General features: G+C 45.8%; 2 protein-coding genes across 6 annotated transcripts in view; one reads left to right on the forward strand and one right to left on the reverse strand.

The window, feature by feature from the left end:
* The window catches only part of cblb (Cbl proto-oncogene B, E3 ubiquitin protein ligase), a 47,854-nt gene extending 32,071 nt beyond the window's left edge, over positions 1–15,783 (forward strand). The window contains exons 7-19 of one of the 4 annotated variants that reach the window (XM_042091488.1): positions 711–848; positions 1,840–1,927; positions 2,072–2,203; positions 4,240–4,440; positions 5,501–5,689; positions 6,010–6,366; positions 8,265–8,356; positions 10,602–10,742; positions 11,323–11,390; positions 11,657–11,764; positions 12,449–12,610; positions 12,990–13,112; positions 13,431–15,783. In XM_042091488.1, coding sequence (XP_041947422.1) covers positions 711–848; positions 1,840–1,927; positions 2,072–2,203; positions 4,240–4,440; positions 5,501–5,689; positions 6,010–6,366; positions 8,265–8,356; positions 10,602–10,742; positions 11,323–11,390; positions 11,657–11,764; positions 12,449–12,610; positions 12,990–13,112; positions 13,431–13,717 — 2,086 coding nt within the window. In that variant the 3' untranslated portion in view covers positions 13,718–15,783. The remainder of the gene's footprint in view (positions 1–710; positions 849–1,839; positions 1,928–2,071; positions 2,204–4,239; positions 4,441–5,500; positions 5,690–6,009; positions 6,367–8,264; positions 8,357–10,601; positions 10,743–11,322; positions 11,391–11,656; positions 11,765–12,448; positions 12,611–12,989; positions 13,113–13,430) is intronic. The other 3 variants (XM_042091490.1, XM_042091489.1, XM_042091491.1) reach the window with 3 other exon arrangements.
* Positions 15,784–15,882: 99 nt separating this feature from the next.
* Positions 15,883–17,748, reverse strand: part of alcama (activated leukocyte cell adhesion molecule a) — a 39,057-nt gene continuing 37,191 nt past the window's right edge. For both annotated transcript variants that reach the window (XM_042091493.1, XM_042091492.1), the window contains one exon: positions 15,883–17,588. The gene's annotated coding sequence lies outside the window, so the exon portion shown is untranslated. The remainder of the gene's footprint in view (positions 17,589–17,748) is intronic.

Raw genomic sequence — 17,748 nt, forward strand, 5'->3', positions numbered from 1 at the left:
ACTGAGGACTGAGCTTGATCCAACATGCTTGATTTCTTTTCAATCCTCTCTGTAGATTTTGGGCCCCTAGCAAATCATGTTTTCTTTCTCTTGGTAAATTGGTTGTGGCATGCTGTGCGATGTATTAAAGCAGTTTGACCTGTTGCATCCATGCCTCTCTGTTCCCTTATCCAGGCCGCCCCGTGGTGCCACCTGCTGTTTCATTCAGGCTAGCGGCCCACGCACAGGGCTGAGTCTCTTCTGTCCAACCTGGTGGCGTTTCTTAAGAGGCCGACGCAGGGCTGGAGCGAGGCCTTTAAATAGCATCCTCCTACTGAGCTCTGAGCTCTGAGTGCTGAGTGTCTGTACTGTAGAGAAGATGGATATGTGCACAGAGACATGGACAAGCCTCTGGTCTACATGTTGCTGAGCTGTATCCCGTTGGCAAGGGTGTCTGAAGGTGCTTTGAAGAGCCCTGTGCTTTCTTTGGTCTAGGTGGGATGGTGTTCAATAAAAAAAGGAAGATAGAATGCAGCTTACTTTAGCGAAGGACCATGTCAGGAATGCTGATGATTATTATTTTTAATGTTTTTCACAGTGAGAAGAGTTCACTGATGCACCCTCAACCCCTGGTATTGCTAGTTGTTGCTTGTAAGTTCCTAACTTCAGCTTTGCGATCGTATCATGTCTCACTCCCCTCCTCTCTCTCCTCCTCTTGCCTGTCCCCACAGCTACATCTTTAGGCTGAGCTGCACCCGGCTAGGCCAGTGGGCCATCGGCTACGTCACCAGCGATGGGAACATCCTGCAGACCATCCCCCACAACAAGCCGCTGTTCCAGGCCCTCATCGACGGCTGCAGGGAGGGCTTGTAAGTGTCGCCTCTCGCAGGCCCCATTCTTCAGCAGTGACCTCAGAGAGCAGGAATTGATTGTCTCTGTGGGGAGGAGGTGTGGGCCCCTCTCAGGAACTCTGGCCGCTTTCGCATCCCCCTCCCTGCTCGTTACAAAAGGACACTGACCACTTATTACATGACTGCCATTTTAATGTGTTCAGCTGGATAGGGAAGTACAGTTAAGCATCCATCACTCGTATGTGTTTGGGGATTATTAGTGTGCCTAAACTGAAGTTGCTTCATAGACAACTGTCAGTAATTTGATGCTGATGAAGTCTCAAAATTGGTTTCTCAAACTTGGACACTTTGCTAGGTATGTTTCCATTTTGAGTCTCATTATAAACAATAATTTGGTTGAACTTTTGCCCTTTGTTCTAATAATATCACCTCACCTTTTGATGCAGTAGAACATTGTCTTGGATTGTAAGGTATTCATACATCTGTTACACTTGCCCTCGTTTTTTTTTTTTTTTTTTTTTTTTTTTTTTCAAAAAGAGTTCTCTGGATAATGCATTTTCACTAACTGAATCTGATTTGAGGTTTTTTTTTTTGCAAGTCTCAACTGAGGACATTCTTTGATATTGTGATGAAATGGTTTTTCATTGTCCAATTACCTTGCTTGCTCAGGCAGTGTGGGTAGATGATCGCTGTAAATGCAGTTTGACTTCCCTCCTCACACTTGACTGGTTTTCGGTTTGGGTCTGTGTGGAGAGGCAGCCAAAGGTGGCCCACTTTCCTGTAGTCTCTAATGGAAATGCCAGGAATGCAATTATGCATGAAAGCACATTAGCCCGACTGCCTGTCTGAGTGCTTGGAGGAGAGTGTCAGTTCACGGGGACATGACATGGGTGTGTAGCACTGGCTGCCGTCTCCTCTCTTACCCCCATCCTCCTGCTGGTACTTGACCTGTATGCCACCTTATAGGACACTCACCCCTCTTGACATTTGTGCCCCCTCTCTCCCTCAGTTACCTGTTCCCAGATGGACGCAGCTACAACCCTGACCTGACGGGCTTGTGCGAACCAACCCACCATGACCACATCAAAGTGACACAGGTTCGTGGGGCGCGCGCGTGCACTCCACTGCAGGCAGCTGTGGTGTGGTTGCTTTGGTGGCGTAGGCTGGGGCTCTGCGCTCAGCTGACCTGTGTGTGCTGACTTGGCCTGCGGTCTGGGCTTTTTGTTTTTGTGTGAAATTAGGAGCAATATGAGCTGTATTGCGAGATGGGCTCCACCTTCCAGCTGTGCAAGATCTGCGCAGAGAACGACAAAGACGTGAAGATCGAGCCCTGCGGACACCTGATGTGCACTTCCTGTCTGTCGGCCTGGCAGGTGGGTACTTCCTCCGCAACTTCATTCTTAGGCCTCTTAGAGACTGCAGTGCAGTGCCGTGATGGATTCACTCCAGAAGGATGAGATGAGGCAGTAATTTAGAGATTAACTGTTAAACTGTCATGTTTCCAACTCAAGTAAATATGTGGTGTAATTCATCATATTAAGGTGTGGCATCATTCGTCATTCATCATATTGTTTCTTGAATGGCATCCTCAGCATAGGCAGACTAATGACATAAAGACTGTGAGGTGCTCCACCTATTCCATTCTGTTTCTCCTCCTCGTGTTGTGAGCAAACATGTGAGCACTATAGCTATTCAGTGATGAACACAATGGAGAGAGGGTAAAGTGTATGTACAAACTGTGTGTGTGTGTGTGTGTGTGTGTGTGTGTTGTGTGTGTATGTGTGTGTGTGTCTCTGCCTACTAATGACTCATTAGCCCCATGGCCAGAGATTCTCATAACCCTTGTCATGTTGCGGGGCATCTTGCCGCTTTCTGGAGTAAACAGACAGATCAGTGGCCTCTGAGGTAATCAGCAGAGCGAGTGTCACTGCTTGTCAGAGTGCTGTGGTTGGACCAGAGTGTCACTGTTTCCTCTCACACACACACGCGCGCACACACACACACACGCACACGCACAGGCACACTTTTTTCTGCTTATTGCGCACATGGGTGTTGTATGTGGATGTGCAGGAGATTCCAGTGTACACAGCGCTGGGCCCCTCTGTGCCTTGCCTCGCCTTGCCGTCTGTTTGCTGAGAACAATGTTCTCCATGTGACTCACAGGGGTGACTCAGAGGTCACGGTGTTGTCATCGCTAGGTTCACTCTCCTGGTGTCACGATTGGCTGAGGTGATACAATGTGACTTACTGGTCCTTAAGACAGACATGCTTGCACAACTTTGTTTAGGGTGAACGTGAGGAGTTCACTAAAGCAGCTTGTGAATTATCCTTTGTGCATAGATCATTTTGTAGAAAGACAATCTGTTACGTAAGAATATTATATTTATTCTAATTACTCTCTATACTGAGCCATCAAATAATATTCTGTGGTGATGCATCTACCACATCATAAACCCCCGTTGCCCTGGAGTGCCTGACAGGATCTCTTGTGAACGAGAAAAGTTTCAGTTATGAATGTTTATTTTTAGCGCATGAATGTTGATTTTAGGACGAACCGCTTTCTGTGCCTCATGACAGCCAAGCATTGCATTTGCATTGTTTATGAAATCTCAGTGCAGCACAACAAACTCTGTCTGGTGGAGCAACCCATGTGGATTAAGTTTCAAACAGTTTTTTGATGTCTATCATGAATTCCCAACCAGATGGTGGCCATGATCATCTTTTGTTCTTGTAAATACTTACACACTTTGTTTCGGAGGGCTGAAGCAGAGGAAATGAGAGTTGAACTACACCCCCCACCCACACCCAATCCCACTGTAATATGACTAATATGCCATGTGTAATCTGTTTGCTGATACTGCAGCTTATTAGAGAGAGGAATGGCTTCCCTGTTAATGTGTGTGTGTGTGTGTGTGTGTTTGTGTGTGTGTGTGTGTGTGTGTGTGTGTGTGTGTGTGTGTGTGTGTGTGTGTGTGTGTGTGTGCTTGTGTGCGTGCACTTGTGTCTATGCATGTGTAAGTGTGTGTGCGTGCATATATCTGTGTGTGTGTCAGTGTGTGTGTGTGTATGTTTATATTGCCTGTGTCCAATTTTGTCTCCAAATTTTGGTACTAAAATAGAAGTAGGATGGATGTTGTAGGCAGAGCCTGAAGGGTCCAGTGAGTGAAAGCATGTGTCTTACAGCTGTTTGTAATCTCCGAGATCTTGCTTTAGATCCCCAACAAAAACGTTTCCGTATGCTCCCCAAAAGCTCACAGCACCCCCATGTTTACTCAATCATGCAAATAACCAAGCAGGAGTTATTGGTATAACTGTGATGAACAGCTGTTGGATTCTTTCTTGTGTTATGTTTTACACTGCACTTACACAGAAAATGGGCATGCACGTGCCTTGTTTTATTTCATCGCAGGAATCTGATGGACAGGGATGTCCATTCTGTCGGTGTGAGATTAAGGGCACGGAACCTATCATAGTGGATCCATTTGATCCCCGCAATGATGGGAGCAAGTGCTTCTTCTTGGAAAATTTCAGCTGTCCAATGCTAGACCTGGATGATGATGATGATCGTGAAGAGACACTGGTCATGAATGGACTGGCCTCCATTAGGAAGGTAAATGCATCTTGTCATACCACAGAAACTAAGGCGACAACTGCAGGACAACAGGCAACAACTGTACACACATTCTCACATGCAGGGGTTTCAAGGATCTTGATGACTTCATATATTTTGTATCTAACAAACAGGATATCCGAACATATTTGAGTTTCTGCAGTCAACACGTATATGAGGAAGCCAGTTCCTCGGAGTCTTATTGGTAGCCCACCATCATCATCTCCTTTAAATGTTCCCAAACTTCATCCCCTATGATGATTTATATGAAGCATTATGAGCTACTAGAGTGATTTGATTCGAAAAAATTGCATTGCGTTGTATTGCATTGCGTAACAATCAAACTAGAACGGCAAAGGCTTTTTCCTAAACCAGGCTGAATGATAAACGATTAACAGAACTTGCAAAACTAAATGGAAGCCAGTGTAGGCATTTTAGAATAGGCGTATTGTGTTCAGTTTGCATGGTGGTCGTAAGATTTCTGGTAACAGCATGCTGAAAGAGCCGCAGCTCTGTAGTTCTCTGTAGTCCTCTGTAGACTTGGTAGTCCAGCGTGCTGATGATGAAGCCATGAATGAGTTCCTCTGAGTTTTGGCTGGATGGCTGATGTAGTTGTTGTTTTGATATAGCAACAGACAGTAAAGTCGAAGTCAATCTAAACTCTGAGATTTATGACCAGTTGTTATGGTTCAAGACACTGACCTCTAGGTGGGCACTTAATGTAAATCTTTCTGCGTTGATGCCAAATACAACGATTTTCTAAATTTTACTTTACACATAGGCTGTTTTGTTTTTGTCTGGCAGACATACTTAGGTGGGCCGTTTTAGGGTCTGAACCCTGACAGTATTGACCGCCTTATCTGATTTCTTGTTGAAAACCTCTGGACACTTAAACCCCCAACTGCAGAATGCATGGGAAATGCTAAGCCATAGTATCTATGTCTTTACAATGTCTCAGTGCAGTGTTGCAATGACTGATGATGATCGTGTTGATCTGGTGGGACTTCTGTATGAGGACATGTCAGGAGTGTTGTAATGACGTTCTGCTCATTCTTTGCAGTGCACTGAGAGGCAGAATTCGCCCATCATGTCCCCCAACTCCTCCCCTGTTGCCCAGCGTAGGAAACCCCTGCCTGACCCCTCAGGGGGCATCCAGCACCTCAGCCTACCTCCAGTGCCACCCAGACTGGACCTCATCCAGAAGGGCATCATCCGCTCCCCCTCAGCCAGCCCCACTGGCTCTCCAAAGGTGTGTTTGTTATTGTTGTGTGTGTGTGTCTGTGTGTGTCTGTGTGTGTCTGTGTGTGTGTGTGTGTGTGTGTGTGTGTCTGTCTGCCTGTCTGTCTGTCTGCCTTTGTGCTTGTAGTTTACTGGAAAGGCTTGGGGCTTGGGGATGTCTAATGGGGGATATTGCAGTGAAATGAAATACCAGCAAAGATGACTTGTTCACACAGCATTGGTCAGTAAAGTGAATTGGTCTTGGTCAGTTTGCCAGTGTGTGCCAGTAGCTGCAGTCTGCTCAGAGTCCAGTCCTCCATGCTGACTGCCTTCTGTTCTCTCCTCCCCCAGTCCTCTCCAGGGATGCCCAGGAAGCAGGACAAGCCACTTCCTGCCCCGCCACCCCCACAGAGGGACCCTCCCCCGCCGCCTCCCCCTGAGAGACCTCCCCCTATCCCGCCGGATGGTCGTGCCGCCTGGCTCCCATCCCCTTCGTCCGGCCTGCCCCGGGACCCACAGCTGCCACCCGAGGCCTGGTGCCCCAAAGACAGCCCTCTCATAGACGGTCGGCCAGGAGCCGACCGCTCCCCCAAACTGGGCCATTCGGCGCCCTCGCACGTGAATGGCCGGCCACTGAGCTGTCCGCTGGTGGAGAGTGGGGCGGTGCGGCCACAGCACAGACTGGACGGCGTGGCAGATGGCCCTAAGGTGAGGAGCAGCAGGCAGCAGGCTTTTGGGAAATCACACTGTCTTTGATGATGGCTGTTGACGCCAGTGTCAACTGATGCTGGGGATATTTAAAATTTGTTTGTTTGAAAATATGTTTGCAGCACACACATCACTCCTTTCCAGTCTGTTGTTTGTACTGTCCTGTTTTCAATGCAAGTGCAACAATTTAGCCTTTTACTCATCTGTTACTTAGCAACAGCCGTGGTTTGCTAGCTTAGTTGTGAATTTTGGCAAGGAACAGTATTTTCACCTTGTTTTCTTCTGTGTGTGTCTGTGCGCCTGTGTATATATGTGTGTGTGGAGAGGTGGGAGGTGTAATCTGTGTGTGTGTGTGGTCTAAGCTTTGTGTAGTAACTCTGTAACTAAATCAAATTAACAGCATTTACACATTTATGAAAACCAAAACTATGATCATACTGCTCACTTCATAATTAATCTGTCAATGACCTCTCTCTACATGTGTCTATCTCTCTCTCTCTCTCAATCCTTCCCTCCCTCCCTCTCTCTCTCCCTCTCTCTCACACACACACACACACACACACATAGTAGCTCAGTGGGATTTTGAATTATGCAACAGTGTTCATAGGGGACAAGAGAGTGTCTGAGGTATTTAAACTGTGTGCGTGTGCGCACGTGCACGTGCACATACAGTAAGTCTTAAGTGTGTACAGAGGAAGGCAGCTTATCCTCCACAGTAAGTGTTCACCAGGGCCTTGATTAGTGCAGTGTGGCGAGGCCTCTTGAGGGCCACTGGCTCTGACTCCGGCTGGCCTGCCCTGCCCTGCCAGCACCGGCCTGGGTGAACTGGACTGGAGCTAATCTGGGACTGGTGGAGGAGCTGCTTTAATTCCGCAGCTCTCTGCAGTAATTATGGATTATTTTCTCTCAGGGATTTTCCCCTAATCGTTGCTGGCAAAACATCAGACTGTGAAATACCTGAGCGTGGAGCTGGGAGTGGCCAGAGGGACTGGACAGGCAGCTCCAGACCCCCTCTCTCTCGTGTCTCCTCCTTCCCTATTCGCTGAGCTCTAGTCTTAGGTCGCGGCCAGTCTGAAGATAGTTCACTCAATGACCTCTCTTGGTGGACGGTTGAGGCTCCGTGTGGGAGAGTGTGTTTTACTGACACTCACTGCTGGCACATCTGGATATAAGCAGGACTCTGCCGCTAGATGCCAATCCTCTTGTCTTGGCTTCAGCCAGATTGCCATGGACTAACGCCACACACTCTCACACTGTGTGCTCTGTTGCGCCCCCCCGCTGCCCCCATCCCCAGGCCTCCTCGCCTCCCGGCCTTAGCAGCGCGCTGAGAGCTCAGCCACCTTCAACAGCTCATTGCCCCCATTCGCACCGCATCACTGCCCTCCCGCTTCTCCAGTTCCACCCTCTGGATTAATTGCATGACCTTGTGAACGGGAGCTGGCAGATAATGCACTGGGCCCCAGCCACAGCAGGCGAATACTGCTTGTCAGTTTAGATAGTCCCAACGCTCGAGCTTCGAGTTTTCGCAAGAGTCTCCTCAAGCACAAACATCCTGGTGGGAAGGTGTGATAACAGTATGATTTCAACTCACCCCCAGCTGATGCTTAGCAATGGAAGAATTCTTATATGTGGCCGAAATTCTTCAGCCAAATGAAATGTTGAAATGTTACATGAAATGATTCATCCCAGACCTTTTCATATGGGCTCAAAATAAATCCTTAAGGTGCACACACAATATATCTCTAACCTCGGTTAAACAAAAATGTTATATAATATATTTACTTACTCTCTCTCTCTCTCTCTCTGTGTGTGTGTGTGTGTGTGTGTGTGTGTGTGTGTGTGTGTGTGTGTGTGTGTGTGTGTGTGTGTGTGTGTTTGTGTCTGGGTGCATTTCGCAGGCTTTCTCTAATGGCCTCATGCTCAGTGATGAATATGATATTCCCCCTCGCCACTCCCCTCCGCCTCCTGCTCTTACCAGCAGCCAGCAGAGGTGAGTATCCCTCATATGCTCTCTACTCCTCCAACACACACACACACACACACACACACACACACACAGTCTCTCTCTCTCTCTCTCACACACACACACACACACACACACACACACACACACACACACACACACACACACTAATGTTCTTGCAGCCTGGCAGAGTTGTGCCTCTCTGTCCAGTCCTTCCTCTGTCCCAATCAGCTCTAACCAGCTCCATCTGCTCGCTGCTGCTCCAGCAGAGGAAGTGAGCCCCAGAAAACAAATAGCGGCCCTAATGAACAATGCTGAAACAGCTCATCCAACAACGCCTCACTATCGCACATCTAACCAAACATCCTCTCGCAGGCCCGTCACAGGCACCCGTCGTCCCACCAAGGCTCCAAGAGAGCAGAGCCGAGTCAAGGTCGTTAGGGTCACATCCGTGTGGTTACAGCTAACTTATTAAAGGTGCACTGGATGAAATTCTATATTGTATACTAGCCCATTGTATATTGCATACTGTGTGTGTGTGAGTTTAGCTCCTTGTGCAGTGAAAACAGACGTAACACTTCCATTTGAAGCATATTTCACTGTGAAAAACAGGAAGTAGATGTAATGGTTCACCTCTAATGGACGGCAACTAGGAAAGGAATAGTTATTGTGTGACATGGAATATGTTCTTGTCACAGACAAAAAAGGAGGGAAATGTTCAGGGAAAAAGATTGAGATTAGTTCCTCAAAATGACCAACTGTGACGTGGCATTCCATTCTCTACAGTAACCTAAGCCCTTAGTTCCGTACGTGTGAGGTCATTGGCAGGACCCTGGGTGGTGGTGGTGGGGGGAGGCCGGTGGAGCCGCCTGACAGAGAGGATTGTTCCTCGCTGGACGCTCTGTCCCATGCTCCTGGTGGCCAAGCGGTCCAGTCCCCGTCTGCCAGGAAAACAGCACCACTGTTTGGACACATGTCCACTGATTATGCAAAAGCAACAGGATCTCTCCAGCTATCGTCTCTCGACAAACACAAAGCGCTCCTCTCACTGGCCCCGCCGTGATGGCCTTCCTGTCCCAGCAGTGCAGGAATAAGGGAAGCCCATCAAAGCCTGTGAGCAGGGGGTGGGGGAGGGAGTGAGGGGGGGGGGGGGGGGACTCCGCAGCCACTACTCATACACACAATGTCTACAGCTGCTCTTGTTATAATGACTGTTCAACTGGTCAACTGCCTTGAGGGGCAAAATAACACATATTATCAGATATCAACTTCAAAAGACTGTCTTTTTGGGTCAGTGTTGGATCATTATATATTGTTAATGGCTTTATGTATGTATTTTATCATGTACGGGGAGAGTTACAAAAAAAGTAACTTTGTCGTAATTGTAATCCTTGTAAAGGATGAATGTGCATTTGTGCACTTCTTTCTCTGAAATAACTGAATAGGAGTCTTTAGTGCCATGTTGTGTGTGAGTGTGAGTGTGTGTGTGTGGGGGGGGGCAGCATCCACAGGCTGTAGTGTTGGGATGCCTGGCTGCTGGCACGAGGAGCATATCTGCTTGCTGCAGTATGTGTTTAAAGGCTAGTGGAAGGCCACTGGGTGAGGTGGTGCCCTCTCTGCAGCTGTGCACACTGGACCGCCAGCTCAGGGGCACACTGGGCTCTTTGTGATGGGACACACACACACACACACACTCACACTCTCTCACACACACACACACACACACACACACACACACACACACACACACACACACACACACACACACACACACACAGTTGTGGAATTGTTGAGGTCATTTTCCACCTAAGTAGAAAAGGAACATGGAACCTGTTAGCTCGGGTTGGAGTTACTTGTGTCTCTGACTTTCCTCAACTTGCCTCAGGATTGGGGACGGCTCCTCTGGAGACATAATATCCGTGAAAATCTCTTAAACCACTGGATGTTAACCACCAGAGTCATTTGGGACATTTGGGAATTAAAAATGTTTTAGGTTGTTTAATTTAGATGTGCAGGTTTGTCCTGGTGTGTTCATATGCCACTAGGAAAAAGACTAATTAAAATAGGCTGCTCTTTGATCTGCTTCCTCTGTTTCAAAACATGCCTTAATATATTAACATTGAAAATATATTTTTATGGTATTACTTCAATAAAAAAAACAAAGGCCATTCACCAAAGTCTGCTGAATCTGAGCCATTGAAGATGGTAATGCTGATAGGGGTGAATACTGATGATGCTGATAGCGTTAAGTAATCTTATCTGCTCTGTGCAGATATCCTAATCCCTTCACCAGTCCGTGTGTGGAGAAGGCGCGACTAATGGAGCGGCTGGAGGATGAGTACCAGGTCCCTTCCTCCCACCCGGTGTGCCTCTCCCAGCCTCCCATCTGCATCTCCGTCCGCGTCCCCGACAGGTACGGTGACGCCATGGACCTCTCTGGAGGCAGCGCAGGCTCTCTCTCTTTCTCTCTCTTTTTCTTTCTTTCTCTCTTTCTCTCTCTTTTTCTTTCTTTCTCTCTCTCTCTTTTTCTCTCTCTCTCTATGAGGTCCCCCCCCCCCCCCTTGTGAGAACCTTTGGGCTTTTCCGCAGGAAAGTGATTTTAGCTGTGAAGAATCCTCTTTTCCAGGAAAATGTTCTATGCAGAGATAGGTGCTGTCCAAGACCTAAAGGTTTTGAACAAGTTACAAATAACCTTTAGGAGGCTTTTCAGCTTTCTGTACTGGTCCGTAGCTGTGGTTTATGTGAGGTAATGACTAGGGTTAGGTTAAAGTAGGATTAAAATACTGTCTTTGAGCATTCAAACTAGTTACTGGTTAGTTGACAGATATGGGAATATTTTACTTAAAACACTGGAATCAGAAATTCCGGTCTGCTTACAAGAAAAAGTGAGAACATGAGAGAGGAAGTTTTGAAGTCCCTAATTTTTGCCTCCAACTATTTCTCTCCCCCTCTACTTCCTCTGGCCACCCCCCACCCCCTTTCCCCTCGTGTAGGGCCTTGGAGAATGGCATCTTAGATCAGTCTTCTTCAGAGGGAAAGAGACCCAAAGCCCCTGAGCATGGTAAGATCTCTGGACGGCTCCTGAGGCCTTTCCTTTCATCAGCCATCACCATCACCAGCATGTCTCCCTGTCATTATGTGTGTGTGTGTGTGTGGGTGGTTGTATAAATGTGTGTGTGTGTGAGTTAGTGCTTAGCACAAGGATGTGAAAGAGCTTTATGAGCGCTTTGTTAATTGCACAGAAGTGCAGGGAAGCCAGCGTGTAGGTGGCTGGTGAGCGCTGACTGTGGTAGCTAGGTTAGTTGAACCTCTTCTTGTGCTTCTCAGGTGGTCAGTTTGACTCGGGCTCATTGCTAGCAGCCGTAGCCCCTTCCCCACTCTGTCCTCTCCACAACAGGACTCCGTCAGACTACGACATTCTTCTCCCCCCACAAGGTAGCCCATGACCCTACATGTGGACATAGTTCTTATGGGTTGCTGTAAAGTCTTTTTGTGGTGTTGAATTCTCCAACTTACTTTGAACACTATTCTATTTATGTAGCTGCAGTTTTGCAAACATAATTCTGAAGGACATAAATGACAAATGAATAGCAGGTTTTATTGTACTTGGTATGTGAGTAAGTAAGTAAGTAAGTAAGTGTGAGTGTGTGTGGGTGACCTAGAGTGTGTGCCAATGTACACTTGTCAAATGACTCAAGAGTTGGAAATAATTAGCTAATTGAATGCTGATTATTTCCCTTCCACACTCACTTCCATTGTCGGTATGTTAACTAATGACTTTGAATAACATTTGAAGGATGTTTAAAAAGTGCATGTTCATTTTTAAAATGTATTCAATCTTGTACAGTTAAAATCATAATCATGGAGGTTGTCTGGGATTTGTCCTCCTAGTTCGCACAGCTGCATGTGGCATTGTTCCGCCATCTAGTGGCAAGCAGTGATAGTGCATGATAGTCTAGCATGCAGGTTCTGATAAATCTCTGCCTAGGAACCCCTTACTCTGCATGATTTCCATCAGGCTTCCCTGAATGTGGGGTGGCTCATGAGTAGTGCTGAGTAGTCCGGGTGTAGCCGCCTCATAGCACTCAAGTCTTCTTCTTCTCCTCTCTCTCCGTGAAGCCTCCCCTGCAGACGACCCCTTCAACAGCACCCCGCCCTCCCAGCCTCCTCCCCCTCCTCCCATCAGGCACAGTTTCCCAGAGCTCCCCACTTCCTCGTCCCCGTCCTCCTCCCGTGCGGCACGGCCCGCCTCTGGACACGACCATTTCCTGCTCAACCCTGGTGAGCTGCCCGTTCCCTGCCCTCCCTTCCTGTTCCATGACGTGTTCCCAGGAGAAATGCACTCTACTATTATATCTTTCAAGTGCTTGTGAGAATTTTTCATTGTGTCTATTCATTTGTGTGTGTGTGTACTTCATTGTGTGATTGTGTGTCCATTTGTTGGTGTGTATGTGTCTTTGTGCCTTTGTGATTGAGGGTCATCTCATTGTTTGTATGTGTGTGTGTCCTCTTGATTGTGTGTACATGTACATATACAGTATGTTATGCGGCTGTGTATGCTCGGCTGTGGTTTGAAATTGTGTGTTAGGATTTGTGTTCCTTTGTGCTGTCTTTTTTGTCCTGAATCCACTTACACTCATGATGTCTGCTCATGCGTCAGTAGACTCCTTCCTTGGCGTGCTGAGTGGATCGGCCCCTGTGCCTCCACGCAGGCAGACGGAGGACAATATGAAGTCTCTAGCGAGGAACTCTCAAGAGTACGACCAACTGCCCCCGACGTCAGGTACCCTCCCACTGAAGCACTTAGACCTTGCACTCAATGACTCCCACTTAAAGACCAGGAGTTTTAATGGCCCCATGCCACATTAAATATTAATGATTTACTTTGTAATAGCCTGTGGACTTTGTCCGGATTAGCTTCTGATACACACCGGTGTGACGGGAATGTTGGAAAATGAATGTTCTAAAGAATATCTGGGTTCATTAAATTTAACATAGAATTTTAGAACCTTGAATTGTTGCGGAACGGAATCTTATGTTAGAATATTAAAAAACACACACCTTTAAGGGTTAACCATCTGTCCCTGTCTCTTTCACTCAGCCTGGTCCTGTCTCTCTCTTGCAGTAGCTGGAGATTGCTGCTTACAGGCACCTGCCAGGCCACCTAAGCCCCTTCCCAGAAAGACGCCTCCAGACATACACCACAGAAAGACTCACAGTCATGAGTCATCACGAGAGAATGTGGACGCAAAAATTGCCAAATTGATGGGAGAAGGCTATTCGTTTGAGGATGTCAAAAGAGCACTGATGATTGCTCAGAATAAAGTGGACGTGGCACGGAACATTTTGAGAGAGTTTGCATTGGTAGCACCAAGACTGAACCTGTAGCCCACAGCGCAAAACTCCGGATTGGTGACTGTGGCGACACAGGTGGAAGCCCAGTTCACCTGTGTCAGTCAGGTGTGGTGGCACGTGGGTTGGGGGCAACGACAGATCTTGGTCTGTGAATAGGGGAGCTGTACACAGCTCTGTTGTTTTTAGCCATAGCAAAGGTTGAACAGGGGAGAAGCATTTACCTGTTGAAACATGAAACCTGTGAAAAAAAAAAAAGAAAGAAAAAAAGAAAAAAAAAAAAGTGTGTTTACAGAGAACAGCTGTGTGGTGGGCTTGCTGGTGCTGGTGCCTGTCTGTGATGCCAGTCTGTGCAGGCTGTCTCTCACCGCTCCTGCAACTGCTGCTGCTGCCAGCCGCCCTGCCCCCCCGGTCTGCCCTGCCCTAGCCTGCCCTGCGTGCCCAGATCCGACTCCAGCTGGACCCTGTTCTCCAGGCTGACTCTGTTATTTTTGTACTGTTTTTAATATAAATGTTATTCTTTCGCGGTTTCTAGCTATTGTGTAATCAGTATTGTACTGTTTGACCAGGCTAACGCAACCCCCCAGTCTACAGTATAATGGTTCCTTGTCGCATGTGGCCTTCACTACTGATTCTTCTCAGAGCAGTTCTTTGTCTTGAAAAAAAGAGGAAAAAAGCCTCCTTTAACATGCTCGGCCCTGAATGTAAAGTGCATTCTTCAGTCTGGCACAAGGTTGAGTATTTTTTATCTTTTTTGGTAGATACTAATGCAGAACACCCTGCTGTATCTACACCTACCTGAACATTCTGTTACATTTATTTTTGTTTATTTGTTTTAACCTCTTTATTCTAACCTGTTAAGATCTTGGATCATCACCTAATTTTGGGCACTGATGCTCAAGCGCTCTGTGGATCACTCCAGCAGGTCCCAGCCCTCTGCATTGCAGGTTTCTGTTGGTAGCATCTAGCCTGAGGAAAGGACAGCCCATATTATAGTATAGGAGCAGGGGCTCCATGAGTGGCTCGCCCCTGTGGAGAGTTAAGTGTAGTGAATGTACTGTGGGACACAGATGAGCAGCCTCACGGGTGGACACACCCAGCCACCCCTCCATCTCCAGAGGAGCCCTCAAAGGCTAATAAAGCAGAGAATGTATTCATTCAGTTTGGGAGAATGCAGAAAGGGGTTCGGCTGTACAGTCACAGTACAACACAACACAAGGAACCTGTAAAAAATGCCATTATATCAGGAGTACACCAATAATGCTGGTGCATCGATAATTATGGGATGAATTCCGAATTATTGTATTTATGTTATGTGTTCAAAAAAAGTGCTTAGTTTGGATGGGCTTTGCATTCAGCACCAAAAGGGAATAGGCTATCCATCTGCTAACATCTAGTCTTGTGGATAACAGAGCATAAGATCTTGTAATAAATACTTACTCATCTGTTAGGATTGGATATCTCAAACATGTAACCAGCCCCTTTAAGCTTCCAATGCGTGCAAATATTCCACCTCTGGTACCAGCAGACTTTTGTGGTCTGCTCTGATCAACAGGATTATGACTCAGAAACTAATTGTAGTTGCTGTTACAAGATGCTGGTTGTCTCCCACAGAGCATAGTAGCATTAATAAAGTGCTTGAGGGTTATATCAGGAGAATTCCAGATGATTCTTATTAGACCATCTCTATGAGGCCTTTGAACGATTATACCAACAACAGACTGCTTTGATCCTTTTACCCGCTGTTCTACTTCTCTGATCAGGTTTTTGTTTTTTTGTAATCTTAACTTGAAGCTTTACTTTGCACTGGTCTCTCTCTTTAATCTTAAACTTGAAAGTCTAGAACTGCGTGGTAACTCTTTGGCCTACATTTAAGAGTAAGTGGCCTTGTTCAGATTTGCAGGGGGTTATTTTCTCTACTTTCATTCTTTTACAGAAATTTTGTTTGTCAAAAAATGCCTTGTGGATCATGTAAACATAGTGATGTGTGCAATTAATTTATACTTTGTTTAAGGATTCTCTTGAGATTATTTCCATTGTTTAAAGTAACCAGTAATTTGTTCATGTGAAAATGTTTTATAAAAGCCAGTATTAACATTGTTTGTTTTTTGTAATGTTGTGAAGTTCTTTACAGATTTCATGGGGGTAGCATTTATTTATGGTTCTTGCTGAAGGTAACAAAGTAGTCACTGAAACAAGCATGAGTTGGTGTCATTTTCTTCAAAATGTACACTTTATTCTCAACAAAAGTACAAAAACAAAACTGTATTTACAATACTTGTATGGCCTTCTTCTCTTCACCCTCTTTGGTTTCACTGCTGACCTGATGGATTTGAAGTAATGTAAATCTTAAACCGCAGTACCTAAACACAAATTATTCTTTAAGGGCTTCATACAAACAAACAAACAAAAGGTGGCAGAAATAGCAACAGCTCACTCATCAGGACTCCTCAGTCTAGTGTCTTCAATCCAGCAGTTACATTCGGTCACTGATGACTTATATTTTGACATTGCAGTACATCTTACATTCTGTTGTGAAATTCAATTCAATATGCCTATCCAAAAGAGCCAAAGTAAAGCTAACTCTGCATCTCACACCATATAAATAGCAACAACAAAAAAAAAAAACAACTTGGACTGACAAAATAACATATTTACAAAGTTCTCAAAAACACAAAAACAATGCAATGTCTCTGCAACAGTTATGTTTAACTACAGTATGACACACAAAAACAGTTGCCAGAGAATGGGGGATATTAACATGTCTAAGTGATGAGTAAGTGTTGTGACAAAACAAAAGAAACACTGGTGTCACGAGGAAAGGCTTTGTACATCTTCCCCAAGAGCACATGAGGGCAACGGATTTTGCACATTCAATAGGTTTCACATTAAGTGTCCAATATTTCTCTATAAATATGTATAAAGCATTAGCTACTGACATTTACACTCTATTATCCTAGCACACAACACAAGTAGTTCTCACTTAAGGCATATGTAAATAGGACTGACTGACATCTTAATAAAATAAAAGGAGGCTGTAAGGTAGTCCCTGCAGAGCCATAGGTAAGGCTGAGCCAAACATTTGACAGGCCAATTGCCAAATTCTCCTCTGCTGTATTAATTATATGCAGCCATATTTAGTGGCTTTAGAACTACTGTTTGATTTGGGGGGAAATCACCTTTGTATAACTAAACTTTGTGGCTAAGGATATTGGTAGCCTAGAAACAGAGAATGCTGGAACTCAGATCTATTAGAGTATTATTAAAGTAATTTTGTATGGCTAGTGCTTATTATTATTTTGCTTTTTTTATGTGATTTTCTATAGCATAGTTAAAAAAAAACAATAAAGGTGCTGTGAAAAAGCCCTCAAGTAAAATAAAAACAATGGAAATGTAACTCCCAGAAAGTGTAACAGCAGTGAAGACTTCAGGCCCTCGGGACCAATCCATCCCCATAATAACCCCTACAGTGACCAAAAAGGTTGTCCCAGATGATGCAACATTCCGAATCTCAAGCATGATGGCATATGCTCACGAGCTGCAGCTATTTACAAAGGCCTGAAAATATGTACCAAGGTTTTAACATTTTCTATCAAGAGAAGCAATTGCAGAGCCCACCCAACCAGCAGTGAGTTGCTGATGAACTATCATTCCGCAGGAGCACAGGGGAAATGTAAAGAACAGTCCTCAGTGCAGGTGACATACATAAACACAAATGATTTCAGTCAGACGTGTCTGTGGGAGATTATTGTAGGTTTTCATTCTTTTGGACGAGGGCGAGTATTTTGCAATTCGTGCTGCGTATGAGAGGTCTGATGAGGGGTCAGATCGGATGGCTTTCAGACGACATCATTCAGATGAAATTACAACATGTTCAGTGTGACAAGGCCTTGCTACTGCTCCTTCCCTATAGACAGAAAAAGAGGTAAACAGTTATGACTGACATGTACTGTGATAAATAACACTTAAGCATGTAAACTGTATAGACACACACACACACACATATATTACTTGTATGTGTCTCATACATATGCTAGTCTTCCCAGCCAAAGTGATGGCTGGCTCTG

Source organism: Alosa sapidissima, chromosome 5 (genome assembly GCF_018492685.1).
Source record: "Alosa sapidissima isolate fAloSap1 chromosome 5, fAloSap1.pri, whole genome shotgun sequence".
NCBI lineage: Eukaryota > Metazoa > Chordata > Actinopteri > Clupeiformes > Clupeidae > Alosa > Alosa sapidissima.